We start from the raw sequence: 18,514 nt of genomic DNA on the forward strand, positions 1-18,514 counted from the left end.
GGGGGAGTGCCGGGGGATCAGCTCAAGCTCCCGGTGAAGTTGACCACAAGGGTTAATTTCGCGGCCCGTCCCCATGCTGCCAGTTAAAGGAAAGCATCAGAAATGACAGGAGGATCCGCCAGTGGTTGGGGAAGCCTTGTCTGCACTGGGTGAAAGTCCCGCCCCCCACCTTCTCTTCGGTCTCCAGCAGCTCCGTTGCCTCCTTGGCAGGTTTGTGGAGCCGGTAAAGGGAGCAGATCTTCTAAACGGTCATCATGTCGGGAGTGCGGGGGTTTAAGTGAGAGCAAAGCAAGAAGGGGAGGTGGGAACAGCTCTGGACATGTGGTTTTGATCCGCCAGATCCGACACTGGGTGAGCGTCACTCGAGTATAAGCCGAGGGGGGGCTTTTTCAGCACAAAAAATGTGCTGAAAAACTCGGCTTATACTCGAGTATATACGGTATTTTGGAATAATTGCATACCATAATGAGATATCATGGCGATGGGACCCAAGTCTAAGCACAGAATGCATTTATGTTTCATATACACCTTATACAGCAAAACTGTAGCAAGGCATGCTGGTATGTGTAGTTCAACAACAGCTGTAGGGCCAGAGGTTCCCCACTCCTGATATACACCTTATGCGCACATCCTGAAGGTCATTTAATACAATATTTTTTAATAACTTTGTGTATTAAAGAAAGTTTGTGTACATTGAGCCATCAGAAAACAAAGATTTCACTATCTAAGTCTCGCTCAAAAAATTCTGTATTTCGGAGTATTCCGTATTTCAGAATATTTGGATATGGGATACTCAATCTGTAGTACATATGGTATCAGAACTGGTAGAAATGTTTAGAAATGCTGCCTGAAACCAAAATAAATAATAAGTAAAACTAAAAAAACATAAATAAAAAGAATGAAATAGGAACATAATAGTGGGGAAGGTATAGTATATTCCTCTCACGTCTGGTGTGTCTAATATGCCAGCATACAGTGGGAAGAATTACTGTAAATAAAGATCCTTTACAAACCTCAAAAAGTGAAGACTGTGATGTTTCTTTTTTCTGGCTTATGCATCTAAAAGCTGCACGCCTAGGAACTGTTCCCAAAAAAATCATCTGCACCTAGGCCCTCATTAGCAGCATTGCACACGCTAGGCCGCCGCCCTCTGGGAGTGTATCTTAGCATAGCAGAATAGCGAACGAAAAATTAGCAGAACTGCTACTAAATAATTCTTAGCAGTTTCTGAGTAGCTCCAGACCTACTCACAGATTGCGATCAGCTCAGTCCGTTTAGTTCCTGGTTTGACATCACAAACGCGCCCTGCGTTCGGCCAGCCACTCCCCCGTTTCTCCAGACATTCCCGCGTTTTTCCCTGACACGTCTGCATTTTTTTGCAAACGCCGGGAAAACGCTGAGTTACCACCCAGAAACGCCCCTTTCCTGTCAATCATTTACCGAACAGCAGTGCGACTAAAAAGCGCCGCAGAATCCTCAGCAAATCTGCTAAGTTTTTAGTTAAATAACGAAGCGCATGCGCCCTGCGTGCCTTGCGCATGCGCAGTTTGCAACAAATCGCAGCATAGCAAAAATCGGCAATGAGCGAACAACTCGGAATGACCCCCCTAGTTTTCTGGGTTTGTGGATGCACTGGAAAGTGCACAATATGGAAACAGTGAAAGTTCAATCTCATAAGACTTTGCAACACCCCCAAGTTTTCTCTTTTCTCCTAAAATACTGCTCACAAGATTAGGATATTACGACTGTCACCTTGCGTCACCTATTTGGATAAAAGTTTATTACAAGGGCTGAAGCACTCCTAAAAACAGGAAGGTGCAAAACTGTACCCTTTAAAACTTTAGGATTAGGTCCTGTAAGGGTGGAGAAAAGTCATGTTCATTTGCACACTCCGTCAGAACAGGGAATTCCCACCTAAACGCATCCTTGCACATCTGATTATCTCTTCCTGCTCCTGTGTGTAATCGGTACCTATGAAGGGACGCCCCTGATCAGCCCTCTTCTCCCAATGGATGGTGCAACTGTGCAAGCTATTACATCCTCAGACATGAGCCATCTTGGAGTGCCAATCCATGTGCTTGGTTTTGAAATCAGATGCACTTGTACATGACATCATGAAAAGCATTTATATGAGGAAAATGACAGCAGGACCAGTCAGGGCAAAATAGTATTGTAACTTTGCCTGCTTTTACCCCATTTATCTCTCTAATTAATGTCATTAGGGGGTGTGCTGGAAAACTTGCTATGCTGGTGCCATTCAGCAACGACACATTGCGTCCATCGTCTAGCATTTAATTCCCAGCTATTATCGTTAATGAGCAGAATATGAAAGTGTTGTACTCTACACTGACTGAACCCAGCCATGCATATATATATCATAGAGGTTAAAAGCAGTATACCTGAACAACACAGTAAACAAAGGGCTTAATTCAGACCTGATCGTAGATGTGCGAAAAAACGCACATCTACGATCAAAATCTTAGGCATGTGGGGGGACGCACAGCACAGGGCAAGTTCGCCCCACATGCCGGGTCTTCCCCCCTCCACAGAGGTGCGAAAGCATCGCACAGTGGCGATACTTTCGCACCTGCCAAGTAGCTCCCTGACTACGCAGCCTAGCTGTGTTTTTGGCCACAGCAGCTGCATGTGGCGTCACGAAGCCACCGCGGCCCTCCCCGCAAACAGTCCGGACACACCTGCGTTGTCCGGACTGCGCCTCCCCCCACCTCCAACGCCGCCGACACCCCCCAAGCGCACCATGCCTGCCTCTGCCTGTCAATCAGGCAGAGGCATTCGCACAAGTGAGATGCCTTCACATCTCACTATGCGCACACGGCACAGGACTTCAGCCTGCGATCGCTGCCACTGCAGCGACCAGGTCTGAATTAGGCCCGATATACAATGCAGGCTTACTGCTATAACAAAGTCTACTGATCATCACAGAGAGGCAAATAGAGTTACATGCATAGCTGTTAAGACTGAATACAATAACCAGTATTCAGTCTTCTATACAAATACACCTACACAGAGCATGCACAGTAATACTACACTCCAAATGACCTACAATAGTCACAGAGACTATTCTGAGAGTAGGACAACACTTCAAACTCTGTCACTGATAACAGACATTAGTGTCATAAGCAGCTATGCATTGGCAAGGGCAGATTCTACAGTAAAAGTGTATGTAGGTTGCCCAGGATTGAATTAGAGATGAGCGGGTTCGATTCCCTGAGAACCGAACCCTACCGTACTTCACTACCCGAGCCCGGATCTGAGCCCTGCTCGGGTTTTCCCGCCTGACTCAGAAACCAGAACGAGGCAAAACGACATCATACCGTTGTCGGATTCTCGCGGGTTTTGGATTCCATGTAAGGAGCCGCGCGTCGCCGCCATTTTCACTCCGGCATTGGAGAGTGTAGCGAGAGGACGTGTCTCCGTCCTCAGTGTCTGTGCTGTAGGGAAAGTGGGGTGGCGATTCCAGTGTTGTCTTGAGCTGCTCAGTCCATTGTAGTGTCTTATGCTGCATCAGTCCAGTCACAGTGGTGGTGTCCTCTGCTGCCATACGTCCAGTGTAGCTATATAAGTCCGGTGCAGTGGTGCTGTGTTTTCCTGCATCAGTAAAGTGGTAGTGTCTTATGCTGCATCAGTCCAGTCACAGTGGCGGTGTCCTCTGCTGCCATATGTCCAGTGCTGCTGTATAAGTCCAGTCCATTGCAGTGGTGCTGTGTTGTCCTGCATCAGTCCAGTGGTGGTGTCCCTGTGCTGCTGTAAAAGTCCAGTGGTACTGCTGTATATGTCCAGTGATACTGCTGTATATGTCCAGTGATACTGCCGTATAAGTCCAGTGATACTGCCGTATATGTCCAGTGATACTGCCATATATGTCCAGTGATACTGCCATATATGTCCAGTGATACTGCCGTATAAATCCAGTGGTACTGGCGTATAAGTCCAGTCCAGTGATTCTGCCGTATATGTCCAGTGATACTGCCATATATGTCCAGTGATACTGCCATATATGTCCAGTGGTACTGCCGTATAAATCCAGTGATACTGCCGTATATGTCCAGTGATACTGCCATATAATTCCAGTGATACTGCCGTATATGTCCAGTGGTATGGCCGTATAAATCCAGTGGTACTGGTGTATAAATCCAGTCCAGTGATACTGCCGTATATGTCCAGTAGTACTGCCGTATATGTCCAGTGGCACTGCCATATAATTCCAGTGGTACTGCCATATAAATCCAGTCCAATTATACTGCCGTATAAGTCCATTTATACTGCCGTATATGTCCAGTGGTACTGCCATATAAATCCAGTGATACTGCCGTATAAGTCCAGTGATGCTGCTGTATAATTCCATTGGTACTAACGTATAATTCCAGTGATACTGACGTATAATTACAGTGGTACTGCCGTATAAGTTCATTGGTACTGCCATATAATTCCAGTGATACTACCGTATAAGTCCAGTGATGCTGCCGTATAATTCCAGTGATACTGCCGTATAATTTCAGTGGTACTGCCATATAATTCCAGTGATACTACCATATAATTCCAGTGATACTGCCATATAAATCCAGTCCAGTGGTACTGCTGTATAAATCCAGTGGTACTGCCGTATATTTCCAGTGGTACTGCCATATAAATCCAGTGGTACTGGCGTATAAATCCAGTCCAGTGAAACTGCCATATATGTCCAGAGGTACTGCCGTATAAATCCAGTGATACTGCCATATAAATCTAGTGGTACTGGCGTATAAATCCAGTCCAGTGGTACTGCCGTATAAGTCTAGTCCAGTGGTGCTGCCATATAAGTTCAGTGGTGCTGTCCTGTGCTGTATATTATTTACTCCAAATAAAGGGGTTGTTAATATTTAATCCAAATCATTTTTACAGGGTTTGCCCTGTGGTGTAGAGGTATGTTCTCCTTTGCTGCATTTTGTTATATAACTCCAGAAAAATAATGGAGAACAAAAATTTGGAGGATAAAATAGTGAAAGATCAAGAACCACTTCCTCTTACTGCTGCTGCCGCTGCTGTTGTTGCTGTTGGGAGTCGTTCGTCATCCCAGAGGGGAAGTCGGAAGACCACTTATACTACTTCAGCTAAGCAAATGACTGTCCAACAGTCCTTTGCGAGGAAGATGAAATATGACAGCAGTCATCCTGTTGCAAGGTGGATAACTGAGGTCTTGACAGCTATGTTGGTGTTAGACATGCGTCCGGTATCCGCCATTAGTGCAGTAGGACTGCAGTGCCAACCCTAGATGGGCCAAGTGTTTGTGCCACACACTTGTTTCGCTTAGCTTAGTCATACAGCTACCTCATTGCACCTCTTTTACTTCCTTGCATGATGTGCTGCTTGGGGACTATTTTTTTTAAGTGCCATCCTGTCTGCCACTGCAGTGCCACTCCTAGATGGGCCAGGTGTTTGTGCCACCCACTTGTGTCGCTTAGCTTAGTCATACAGCCACCTCGGTGCAACCCTTTGGCCTAAAAACAATATTGTGAGGTGTTCAGAATAGACTGGAAATCAGTGTAAATGAATGTTATTGAGGTTAATAATACCGTAGGATCAAAATTACCCCCAAATTCTGTGATTTTAGTTGTTCTTACGTTTTTTTCAAAAATCACCGGATCCAAAACCAAAACAAAAACACGAAAGTCTGGTAAAACCAATCCAGATCCAAAACACGAGCATGGAACCAGAACCAAAACCAAAACACGAAAAGTGTCCGCGACACATCTCTAGATTGAATGGGTGTGAATTATTAGATCTACACTAAAAAGGTCCACAGTCAATAGGTCTACCACTGGATTACATATGTTTTACCAGCGAACGGGATGCCGGCTGTCAATACCCCGACAGCAACATCCCGCCTGCCAGAATGCCATCAGCGGGGCAAGCGCTAAGAGTCCCCTTGTGGGATTGCTGCGCTCACCATAATGCAGGCTCCCACGAGTGGGACTAGCCCTGGTGCGACCTGGGATTCCAGCTGTCGGCTGTCAGGATTTCGGTTTCGGTATCCTGAACGTCGGGATGCCGACAGCTGGCATTTTAATTGCAACCCCTACCACTAATGCTAGACATGCATTAGGTCGACAGGGTCAAAATGTCGTCAGGATCAAAAAAAAATCTTTTTTTGTGTGGGTGTTTTGTCACTTTTCTGCCACAAACAAGCCCCACTAGTGTATCACTACCTTTTCCATGGCTCGCCTTCGAGTGAGGTACCACAAGTTACTATTCCCAATCGTAGTCCACATGGATGGTAAAATATGAAAAAGTTGAAAAAAATGAAAAAGATAAATAAAAAAAGTGTCGACCATTGGCATGTCGACCTTTTGACCCTTTTGACCTTCTGACCCTGTCAACTTTTTGAACTGTCTACCTTTTACTTGTCGAACTTTTGACCCTGTCGATCTAATGCATGTCTCTACTGTACCATAAGTGGTCGACCTGTTTACAGTAGACCTTTTTAGTGTAGCTCTATAGACCAGATACCGGATTGTACATGTCACACACTGCCATGGAGTCCCTGTTTTTCACTGTGTTTGCATTTCTATCATATAATCTCTGCATTTCTTATCCAGTGTATGAGTTCAACTGTGAGCATTTCCATAACTGTATGAATATTAGCATACATATCTGTGTTTGTAAGCATATCTCTATGTATCTTATACCATCTTTATGTATCACTGTCACTTTGTGTTGTATATAAATAGTATTCTGAACAGTTAGCCTATAGCAGAGTGAGATGGTCATATATTATGAAGTAGCAATAAGAAGTGTGTGTGTATTTCTGAAAGTGGTGTAGAATGTAAATAAGCTGTGTATGTCAGTGAGATGTGGTGTGCTTGGATATATTATGACACAGAGTAGAAAATAAAAACTACAGTAGCTGCATTTATTAGGACGAAGAGAAAATAGGAAGAAACCTTTTACATATTACACAGTTGTCAAGTATTTCCCAGAGGCCCCCTGTTTGCTCGATATGTCTAAGCACAATACATACAATATGATACACCTCTTTGTATGGTACAGTATATAGAGCTACAGGAAAAATAAAATAAGAGTGAGAGATATGTACATTATTGAGAGAGGGGATGTAGTTATGTGACCGGCGGTCAGGAGACCGCCGGTCACTATACCGATGCTGGGATCCCGAGCGATTGACAGCCCGCCAGTTGGCATCCTGACTGACATGGACTATTTCCACTTGTTGGTGTCCATGACACCCATAGAGTGGGAATAGAACCTGTGGCAAGCACAGCGAGCCACCGAGCCCGCAAGGGGCTTTGTTGCGCTCGCCCCCTCCGCTGGCAATCTAAAGCTCAGGATCCTGATAACGGTCACCCGAACCCAACCCAGGGAGAGTGTTGTGTACAATATGCTATGTAGAGACGAGCAGAGCAGAAATTAGCTATATCACAGATATCCACAACATTGATTTTGCCCCAGCCACTGCAACTGTCATAATTAATAGTAGCACATACACCAGACAGGCTTCCCTTCCCCATATGCACGCACTGAGTTTTTCATATATGTCAATGAGACTCCCACAAATCAGGATGGTTCCATGCCTAGATCTGGCCAAGTTCCGCCTGATGGCCATATAGGATGTCCATATGTAAAGATGCGTAAATTAGCATCTGCTCTTGCATTGGATGCACAAACCCACATCTGTGTAGAGAGATCCACCCGACCCAAAGGGTGCAATCCATACTGCAAAACACTGCCTGCTTGTGCATGTACCACCATGCGCTAAAACTTGGGACCTTGATTTCTACACTGCAATTTAGGAAGCAACCCCTCACCCAACTCTAGGAGGTCCATTTATTAATTATCAGGTCCTAAACCTGATAATTAGACTGTCTTGTCACCAGTATCTGCGTCAATAAGAAACTCTGTGCCTCCCAGATGTATGAAGAAACACATTCAGGAGCAGGGGCACCAATAAGAGCCATTCCCTGTGATGTGTAAAGTAAAGTGATCGCGTCAGCATTAAGGGGTCTATTTACCAAGTCTTGGATGGAGATAAAGTGGATGGAGATAAAGTTCAAGCCAATCAGCTTCTAACTGCCATGTCACAGGCTGGGTTTGAAAAATAACAGCAGCTGTTTGCCTGGTACTCTGGGTCGAGATGTACTAAGCAGTGATAAAAGTGAAGTTAGCTGCTTTGTATATTTTTACAGTATGAAAATTATAAATGTTACGTCAATCCTGTTTGGTTGCCATGGGCAACTTCTCCATTGGCTCACTTCTCCACTTTTATCACTGCTTAGTACATCTTCCCTATGTATCTGTCCACTTTATCTCCATCCAAGGCTTAGTAAATAGACCCGTTACAAACATATGTAATTACACTTGCATTGCCCACAATGCGGATAATTGCCTGTATGCCAAGTTACACACATCTATGCAGCTACTCCACCCCCTTTTTACATTTGTAGAAAAGTGTACCACCACTATACTGTACATGTAAGATATCAGTCAAAAATCGTCGGGTCTCTGCATACACACAACTCAGCTTAACTCGCCGTTATGGCTACACACCCATGACATGCCTTGTTGTCCCTGTTATGCCCATTCAGGCGTAGGTGGAGATGCAAAGAGATGTTGCCCGTAGTTGCTAATAATGTATGCTTAGTAAAGGAGCAGGCACAGTGCTAAAAATCACAAATGCTGTTTGTGAACAAATTACTTGCAACTCTGTATTCACTACTCTATGGATTTACTCCTATATAAGTCTGAATGAGGCCCAGCTGTGTGTATCGTAAAGCATTAGATGTGTATTGTAGAGAGGACCGGAATAAGCAACGGTTAACTATAAAACAGGAGCTGTGTACCATATATGTTTTAAAGATTTGTCCCATGAAGGAACCTTTGTTTAATAGGCCCCAGTTCTGTGCATTGTACAGTAGTCTCATTCTTTAATTCTACATTGTTGAGGTAAACTCTCCCACTTCCACATCTCTAATGTCACTCTGTCACCCTGGTGAGGTCATGCTGTCACATCTAATTTTTCCTCTTTTTCTTTTATTTCTTGTTTTTCGGTCCCCCCATGTGACCGCCCTCCATCCTCTAGAAGAAATGTGTACTCCTATTCATACTATCTGTAAGTACCAGTGGAAACTACATCAACACATTGCCCTGTCTATACCCTGTGCTGTCCCTCATGTCATGGCCTATTAGTATTCAATAAAGGATAACTACACATAAGTTACCCTAAATTTAATTTAAACACAATCCCAGAAGATTACTTACAGTACCTAAGGTCTGGTGTTCATGCATCTTGGCGCATCTCCCAACATCCAGGCGTCTGCCCTGAACGTTATTCCCGCTGGTAGTCTACCGTGTAGTTTTTTATCATGCTAATTCAATCTTTTTGCATAAAGTCAGCGTTCTGCCCGCAAACAAAATGCAGCTGGCGATAGTGCGCTAGCGGCAGCTGGCACACACTAGGCATCTGCGAGCAAACCACATTGGGTGAATGTTGAACACCATGGGGATATCCAATTAGACCCTGTAATTTACTGGGGCTAATTGTCCCGCCGGGGGCTATCCTATTACCTCCCTCCTTCAGATAAGCCAGCATGAGCGGTGGCTTATCGGGGGTTACCTGATGCTGCACCGGGTGCCGGCTGCTGGCAGCTCCCGGTGCAGCGTTGCTCCTCCGGCTCCCCCCGGTCACATGGCCGCTTCCCATCATGTGACTGCTGCCGGTGGCGGAGGAGGGTGGGGATCCGTTCACGGCGCTGCCCCGGCTTCCCCGCCGGTGGTCACTGCGCCGAGTGGCAGCTTCCGGGCCGTGGCGCCATGCCTGCAGTCCCAGCCTGCTGCTGCTGCAGCGGGCATGGGACACTGCAGGTTGTCCGCGGTCATCAGGGATTTTGTTTAGCCTGCCTCAGGCAGGCTAAACCAAATCCCCAACAACAGCCCTGTTTTCGTGCGAAAACAGGACTGTTTTTACCGAAAGCACACAGGTTTCACTGAACCTGTGTGTTTTCTGAAGAAAGGTCATTTTTTTTCTTATAGGCTATCACTCTCGACAGCCTGTAAAAAAAAAAATCAGTGAAACATTGAGAAATTTTTTTGCACCTAATGTTTTACCGGGGCTAATAGGATATCCCCCCATGTCTGTAATCTTCTGGGATCTGGTTGCTTGGGATGATCCACCCAAAACTGAATTTTAGGGGTGTTATATGGCTCGACAGTAGTCTACACAACAATAGAAGATGGATAAGAAGCAGTAAGAAAGGAGAGTGCAGAGCATCTCTGACATCAGAGTATGTCCTGGAAACTGTTCAGTGTTGGCGGTAAAGATCCACAGAATTATATAGGGAAATTGAGAGTAAAGTGTTGGTAACAAAAATGTTTCTCCAGTTCATGGACCTACCCTTATCAGATGCATATTATTATTCTCATTCTACTATAACGGCTTAGAATGACTGCATAATGTTTATACAAAAGGCTACAAATAGCATTCACAAATATTTCAGCTTTTATCCCAAGGAAAGCCTGCAGCTACCTTAAATATATAGCATTAGAAAAAACATCCACCGCAATCGTATCTTTATCTCAATTAATTTGAGTTTCTGTGAGTGTTTTTTTTAAAGCAATTAAAATTTTAAGTTGAATGACTATTTTAAGACCCACAGAAGCTTACTGTCTGCCGCCTTCACAAGACTAAAAACAGAAAGTATTTGCTGCTTACAGTAGGTCAAACAGTGACCCCACATTCATGCCTCTAGTTGATGTAACTTTCATTCTGACAGCTTTTACATTCAAATTTGCAATTGTTATTAGTAGCTGATTGTCCACAGAGCATCACGTGTGCTGTATACACATAACTAGTGATGCAAATGCTTAATTAGCATTATTATGACTTAATCCATCTCATTCCCAAAGAAAAGAGATGCATAATAGCATCATATACCAAAATGAGTGGTGTTCCATCCATATACAAGGGATCATACGGTATATGCTCATTTACCCCCTTTATCCTAGTATCCCCTTCCATATCATATACAGTAGGTTTGTCTTGCTTATAATTCAACCACTGCCTTGTCTGGTCAGAATCACACTTTCTAATAAGATCACCCCTGGTGCATAACACCTGCTTTGCAAAATTCTGATGTGTGGCGTCACACAGCTCTAGACCTCAATGTGGCAATCACCATATTCCCTTCTATTAGGACACAAAGAGGACATGAAGGTGGAGTAGCAAATAACACAACTAAGGATGATAAATGGTGGTGGTGGGGAAGGGGGGAGGGGGGGGATAGAGGCTGCCTGAGGACATACATGTCAGAGAAAGAGTGGTGTATGTGAATGATACATGTCTGTCTACCTGTTGTCTTATCATTCACATGAAGGTGTGCATTACACTCTTAGGGTCAATCTCATAGTGTGATGAGTGTGTCTGCCCTGGAAACAGTCCTGATCATTTTACAAATCTCCATAAATAGAAACATATCATGACAGCAAATCACTTTCCATTATTAATGGCTGATTCAAACTCATTAGCAATCTGTAGCTTAATTTCTCCTTGTGGAGGAAGTGCAAGATGTTAATTACCAAGGATTACAAAGGAGTGGTGTCCAAGTGTTACACCATTACTTCTGTAGGTAACCTAATGCCTGCCACGCATTTTAATGCTCCCAATTACAACATGAAAAGCAATAACATTACTTAGCTAGCACTAGAGAGCTATGCGCAGCCGGTGTAGCTTTGTTAGCCAATTGAAACACATCTATATCTGATTATCTAATGGGCCACCAATTATGTATGCTTAAGTTTAAATGAGAGAAGCTATGTTGCATAGCCCATCCGATGGGTAGAGGAACAACCCATAATAAATAGTTCCCCTTGTGTCAGACTGCGATAAGAGGGAACACACTGGCCCTCATTCCGAGTTGATCGGTCGCAAGGCGAATTTAGCAGAGTTACACACGCTAAGCCGCCGCCTACTGGGAGTGAATCTTAGCTTCTTAAAATTGCGACCGATGTATTCGCAATATTGCGATTACTAACTACTTAGCAGTTTCAGAGTAGCTCCAGACTTACTCTGCCTGTGCGATCAGTTCAGTGCTTGTCGTTCCTGGTTGACGTCACAAACACACCCAGCGTTCGCCCAGGCACTCCCACCGTTTCTCCGGCCACTCCTGCATTTTTTCCGGAAACGGTAGCGTTTTCAGCCACACGCCCCTGAAACGCCGTGTTTCTGCCCAGTAACACCCATTTCCTGTCAATCACATTACGATCGCCGGAGCGAAGAAAAAGCCGTGAGTAAAAATACTTTCTTCATAGTAAAGTTACTTGGCGCAGTCGCAGTGCGAACTTTGCGCATGCGTACTAAGCGGATTTTCACTGCGATGCGATGAAAAAGAACGAGCGAACAACTCGGAATGAGGGCCACTATGTAGAAAGTAATGTCTGCCTATGTGCAAGTCTCAAGTCTCTCATATATTGTTCTTTTTGCCTCCAGGAAACTGGCCAAGAAGCAGAAAGAAACCCAAAGTGGTTCTCAGAGGGAAATGGGTCTGGTAGCTTCAGATAAAAGCTCCAGTAAATTGAGCTCCACCCGCAACGAAGACACATTTTCCAGTTGCCAGGACGTCAATGGATTTAGTAAGAACATCATCGTTTTTTGGGAGTGATTTATCATTTAGCCAGTTGAAATAGGTATAAGATCCAGTGTGCAGTTAAAAGAATGTACACAATTGATATGTTTAAAATCCCCTCTGAGAAAGGAAGTATTGCTGTCATAGTTTCTTCTGAGTTCTCTGGGAATGAATATGTTAATACAACAGTGATACAGCAGAAGTGCTGTGCTTAACATCTGATGGAAATTTCCCAGAGCGTTCAATATCCTATGCACACAGTGAGCAGAATACTACCTACCTGCCTCTGCTTTTTCTGTAGCCGGAATTTGCAAAGCATTTAAATTGTGAAATCGTTACATTGTGCAACTAAACCTGTATTTTAGTTTTCGATTTTGTGACAAATGTTGTGTAAATAGTCCAGTAATGGAACATGTCATGCAGAGCTATTCTATCAACCCGTTAGTGTCTTAGATGATCCATGGGAGATTGAGATCATGGAATAATGGATGATAACTCTGTCTAATATTATTGTGTGCCATCGTCCCCTTTATGGGATATGGCTGTCATTGTCATCACTGACAGCCGGTGGTGTGAGCCAAGCTAGCTATTGGCTATGCGATATCAAAGGAATGCCGCAAAGCCCAGTTATATATATCTGAGATCTGGATCAACATGCCATGCAAATCAATAATAAGATTCATGCAAAATATAGCTAATAGAAACTGTAGCACTAATTAGCATTGGATCTATTAGTGAAAGAAAAAAAAGAAAAACGAGAGGGGGAAAAAAAAGAAAGAAATAGAAAACAATACAATTTGAAAAATATAAAAATAACTGGTATCGCCATGCTTGTGAGAACCGCCGGTCACCCATACTCAACCCATGAGAACTATGTGACTGTGTTCTGGAGATTATTTTTTGTAATTTTGGCAGGCTAAGGCCTATGAAATAAAAAGGCATTTAGGGGGTCATTCAGATCTGATCGCTGGGCTGCTATTTTTGCTCTCCTGCGTTCAGATAGTCGCTGCCTCCAGGGGGAGTGTATGTTCGCAGTGCAAGTGTGTGATCCTATGTGTCCGCCAAGCTGCTAAAATCCAGAGTGTGCAGTCTATGCGCAGCCCAGGACTTACTCCTACAGTGCGATCACATCAGGCTGTTCGGGGCCGGAGCTGACATCAGACACACTCCCTGAAAACGCTTGGGCATGCCTGCGTTTTTCCGGACACTGACAGTAAATGGTCAGTTACCACCCACAAATGGCCTCTTCCTGTCAATCACCTTGCGAACGCCTGTGCAATCGGAATTTTAGCACCATCCGTTGCTGACCAGTAATGCCCGTTGTTGATGCCGACGTGCGTGCACATTGCGGTACATACACATGCGCAGTTAGTACCTGTTCGCCCACTGTGTGAAAACGCACAGCAGCGATCAGATCTGAATGACCCCCTTAGTACAATATGCTGCTAAATGAGAGCCTTGGTTTTTCTGAAAAAAATAGAATGGTAAATAATGCACTTATTTAGGCTTAGAGATAAGTATTATTCCCGCAAAGTTACATTGTTCCATTCATAAGTTGCAAATCAGCCCCAGTCATGAGGCGATTAATGTATAGAAATGAAAGCATTGTACAAAGAGACGGTTAATATATAGAGAGGAAAACATCGTACAAACATTACTCAATGTAGCAAATGGTGAAACTTTCCCTAAAGCCAGTCCACTTATTGTGCTTTCTGATCACCCTGGCCTATACACTGTGAGAAGACGGTCAGGAGGATTGTGTCTCTCCAGTCTTTAGTAGCACGCAACAGACCTGTGAAAATGTTACTGATGCTGCCATTGGGATTTGTACAGAGACGCCATTGATGGCGTATCATGTCTGTCGATTGCGTAAAAGATGCACCATTGGTCACAAAATCGGACGTCCTTCTGGTTGCTCAGAATGTTCATTGGAAGTACCCCGCCAGAGCCTTTACAAGTGCAGAAGATGCAGGATCAGCCATTTCCTTGAAACGGTCACAACGCCTGCCTTTGATTCACCTCCCCATTTCCTCCCACAAATGCTCACTAATTGTCACTCACTTGCTAATAAATACTCATTGCATCTACCGACACTAATCAATCGCTGCATGCACAATGTGCATGTGCAGTTCAGTGGAAAACATCATGAGATGCGTAAGCATCAGCATCGCGCCCACTTCTGAATCAGGCCCCTGTGTATGAAAAAGCAGCAATGATGATTTTTTTTTTTTTAATCGATGCCTACTGCATCTGGAATGGCACCCTGTAGTTAGGATCTCTGCTGCAGCAGCACAGCGGCATCATGTCAGGCACTCAGGGGGGCGGGTTGGCACAGGGTGCAGTGGGGCCCTGCTATGTGCTATGGCGCTGTGGGAAGCTGTTGCCAGTGGTAACGCCTGGATGTATAGGACGATGTGATAAAATGGCACACTACTAGTAAACACAGCTACTTTCACTGGTGCTTTGATAACTATATCCCATGTGTTCAAAGGGGCTCTTATGTGCTTGCCCCGCTGCCGGCATTACTATTCAGCATTTTGGAGGGTGAATCTGAAACTATTTTGTCCAGACCTCTTAAAACAGCTGGAAAAGTTATCTAGTCAGTCAAAAGATAAGGAGGCACAATACAAATAATAATTAATCAGATTATCAATATTATTGAAAAATTATATTAAGATGCCAATATTAAATAATTGGTGATAGGTCCAATAAAAAAGTTATATTATGACAAGGAAAACAATTCATATTTTATTATCCTATAAATGGTGCCCACATCATAATATATGAATTGTTTCCTCCGTCAAAAAATACAAGCGAAGACCATTCTGTAATAGGACAATATAGTCAGAGACTTTAGGAAACAGCATAGTTATGGATCAAGGTCGACAGACACAAGGTTGACAGTGACAAAAGCTTGACATGGCAAAGGCCGACAAAGGTAACTGTAGACATACATTTTTTTTGTGACGTTTTCTCCGTAAAATGTTTGGAAACCCCAATTAGCGCACCGCATCACCTTGCTGCGCTGGGTTACTATTCCCAATCGTAGTCCACATGGATGATAAACTATGAAAGGTTGAAAAGTAGAAACAATTGTAAACAACTGTAAACATCTCATGCCAACCTTTTCCTGTGTCGACCATTGCCATGTTGACCTTTTGACAATGTTGACCTTGTGTCTATGTCGAGCTAATGCATGTCGACCAATAGTGGTCGACCTATTGACTGTCGACCATAGTGCTGTCGGCCTATCATCAGGATACTGCATATAGTATACTTTTCCAGGATTATGACAGCATGCACTGAGAAACTCCTGAATGATTTTATCGAGTTGTCCTGAACGTTAATGAAAGGCAAGACCATACAAATGAATATATATTTATTTTTACAAGTTAATTTCCATTCTAAGTGTAATACTGGCATCTTGAAGAAATCAAATTGTGTCTAGAGGTATTTACTTCTAGCAGAGAGACAGAGTTTGTCTTCTGTGACATCCAACATTCCACCTCTATGTGGCCTCTCTGTGCATCCTGCAAGCTTTAGATTAGTTGACCTCTTTTATAGGGGCAATGCTGGGTGTTTCACAGCTAGACTGACCTCTAACCTGTCTTTCTGCAGGTACATCCTCTCCCTGCTCCTTCTCTGTACAAAGCAAAAACCTGCAGGGAAAATCTTTGCTCAATTCCTGCTACTCAGGTAGGGCTTTACAAGCAACAAGACTGTCCTAGCTAAGTCAGAATGTCTTTGCAAATCAATGAGTTTGTCTTTATGAGGAGAGAGACTGCTATATTACGTTGCATAACCAACATTACAGACTAGTAAGACTGTTATTTAATATAAGCTTGGCATTATTGCAAATGAGAATGTGTTTTACAATAAGCAGCTCTAAAGTCTAGGTACATACAGTAAATGAATAATGTTTTGTTCCCATCAGTGACATTTTAAATGATGAAATGAAAACCCAGACAAACATGCCCTGATTCTGTGTTTTCTCTCCTCTCCTCCTCATCTCTTCCCTGGGCCTCATTCTCCTTCCAGTTTCCTCAGACACCGTCCCCTCCACAACGCTTCTAGGTAACCAAACTATTTCATATATGACTGGGCTTAGCATTTAGTGGTAATCTATGTACTTTTTATTCCTTATCTGCTCTCCTAAAACTTTCTGTAATTGAAGGTTATTTTGGAAGATGTAGTTTAACATATACAAGTACAAAATACTAAATAATTGGAAGGTTTTACATGCTTAGAGAGGGATAATATATCACATTTTAATATTATGTTGAATGGGACTCATTAACATATGCAAGTACAGAAAATTTCCAAACCAGCGCCCCAATCCAATGGTGCCACACCCTCTGCCGAAGTGGTCACCCCCACTTCCCAAAAGAGGAAATTCCAGAAGCAAAGCATTTTGTCCCTCCTGGAGAGGGTCATGTTGGGAGGGAAAAAAGAGGAATAGTAACTCACATTTCCATATAGGGTGGCAGTATCCCCTCCTTTTACCAGCTACTAAAATGTGTCACTTTCTAGTTAATGAGCAACATATTATTATTATTATTATTATTATTATTTGCTTGTTGTTTCAAGTGTTAAACCTTTCCACCTACTATCTAACCTGATACATGGAGTTCAGACAATGATTGCTTCAGGTCAGCCTTCAAACTTTCCCCTAAAGACAGGCCTACAATAGTTCTGTGCGTGCGCCACACTTTCCTGGTCTCATTTCCACCCCACCCTGCCTTTCTCACAGACAGCAGTCATGTGGAACTGAACCAGCCCACGTTGACCATACAGACCCACCCTTACCGGACATGTGAGCCATTGGAGATGGCATATCCCCGTGGACAACTCCAGCCAGCAATCCGTGTTGCAGACCTTTTGCAGCACATCACCCAGATGAAGAGAGGACAGGGGTACGGATTTAAAGAAGAGTATGAGGTATGTTTTTGTCTGGCTTTCCTGCATCCTAGGGCCCTGATAAGGCCAGGTGATTGTTTTCTTTTTAGTTTTTGTCATTATGACTTATTTTTATTTTGTATCTGGCATGGGGCTGCAATGGGCAGCACATTGTGGTATGGGAGGTGGTGATGGTGGTGTGGTGAGTTTGGGGCTGCTTTGGTGGTCAGGAGGCATTGGAATTGGCCTCAACATGAAGGTGCAGTGACATGATGGGGGGTGACTAATAATCTTGTGCCTAGGGGCGGCCTAACCCCTACAGCCACTTCTGGCGTCACTACAAGTTTGTTCTTCAAAGCAGCAGAAAACCACTATAAAGAACTACATTTGTTAAAAAGCACAACATGATTTTTGGTAATGCTCTATGCACTTGGTGATGAAGTGCCAATGTGATATCACATATATTTCTGGTATCTAGAGCTGAAAGGAAGCATTTACGTGAATACTGTCTACTCCCTCAAAATGTCTCCCTCAGTGATATCACTGGTTCCTTGTGAACTGTTCAGTCTCATGAAAAAATACTTCAGCCTACAAAATATGTGTAGGTGACTGGCATTGTCTGATTCTGTTAAGATTTTCTATTTTTAATTCTTCCTTTGATCAGTGAACTAATTTTTGACTTTACATTCAATAAAGCACGTTATTGTCACTTCTCTGTTATAATTGTTTGCTTTCTGCATCTAACCATAGAGCTCAATATAGACCTTCCGTTTTTACATTATTCCGTACATCACTGCATAATTTCTCTCTTCAGTCTCTGTTGCTCCATAGGAAACTTGCCAATAACTATTTTCATATAATTATCTGTTTTCTACACTTCATCACAGAGCTCAATATAAACCTTCCCTTTAAGTTTTTCTATTGTTCCGTACAGCATCACTATCTGCACAATATGCTCCTCTCCCTTCAGCCTCTGTGATTCCATAGTA

General features: G+C 43.5%; 1 protein-coding gene across 12 annotated transcripts in view; it reads left to right on the top strand.

Moving 5' to 3' along the window:
* PTPRT (protein tyrosine phosphatase receptor type T) overlaps nucleotides 1-18,514 on the top strand; it is a 458,515-nt gene that overhangs the window by 387,366 nt on the left and 52,635 nt on the right. For 7 of the 12 annotated variants that reach the window (XM_063960280.1, XM_063960271.1, XM_063960274.1 and 4 more), the window contains 5 exons: nucleotides 9,092-9,121; nucleotides 12,494-12,636; nucleotides 16,248-16,325; nucleotides 16,668-16,703; nucleotides 17,380-17,567. In XM_063960280.1, coding sequence (XP_063816350.1) covers nucleotides 9,092-9,121; nucleotides 12,494-12,636; nucleotides 16,248-16,325; nucleotides 16,668-16,703; nucleotides 17,380-17,567 — 475 coding nt within the window. The remainder of the gene's footprint in view (nucleotides 1-9,091; nucleotides 9,122-12,493; nucleotides 12,637-16,247; nucleotides 16,326-16,667; nucleotides 16,704-17,379; nucleotides 17,568-18,514) is intronic. The other 5 variants (XM_063960272.1, XM_063960275.1, XM_063960273.1 and 2 more) reach the window with 3 other exon arrangements.

This window comes from Pseudophryne corroboree, chromosome 3, assembly GCF_028390025.1.
Source record: "Pseudophryne corroboree isolate aPseCor3 chromosome 3, aPseCor3.hap2, whole genome shotgun sequence".
Lineage (NCBI taxonomy): Eukaryota > Metazoa > Chordata > Amphibia > Anura > Myobatrachidae > Pseudophryne > Pseudophryne corroboree.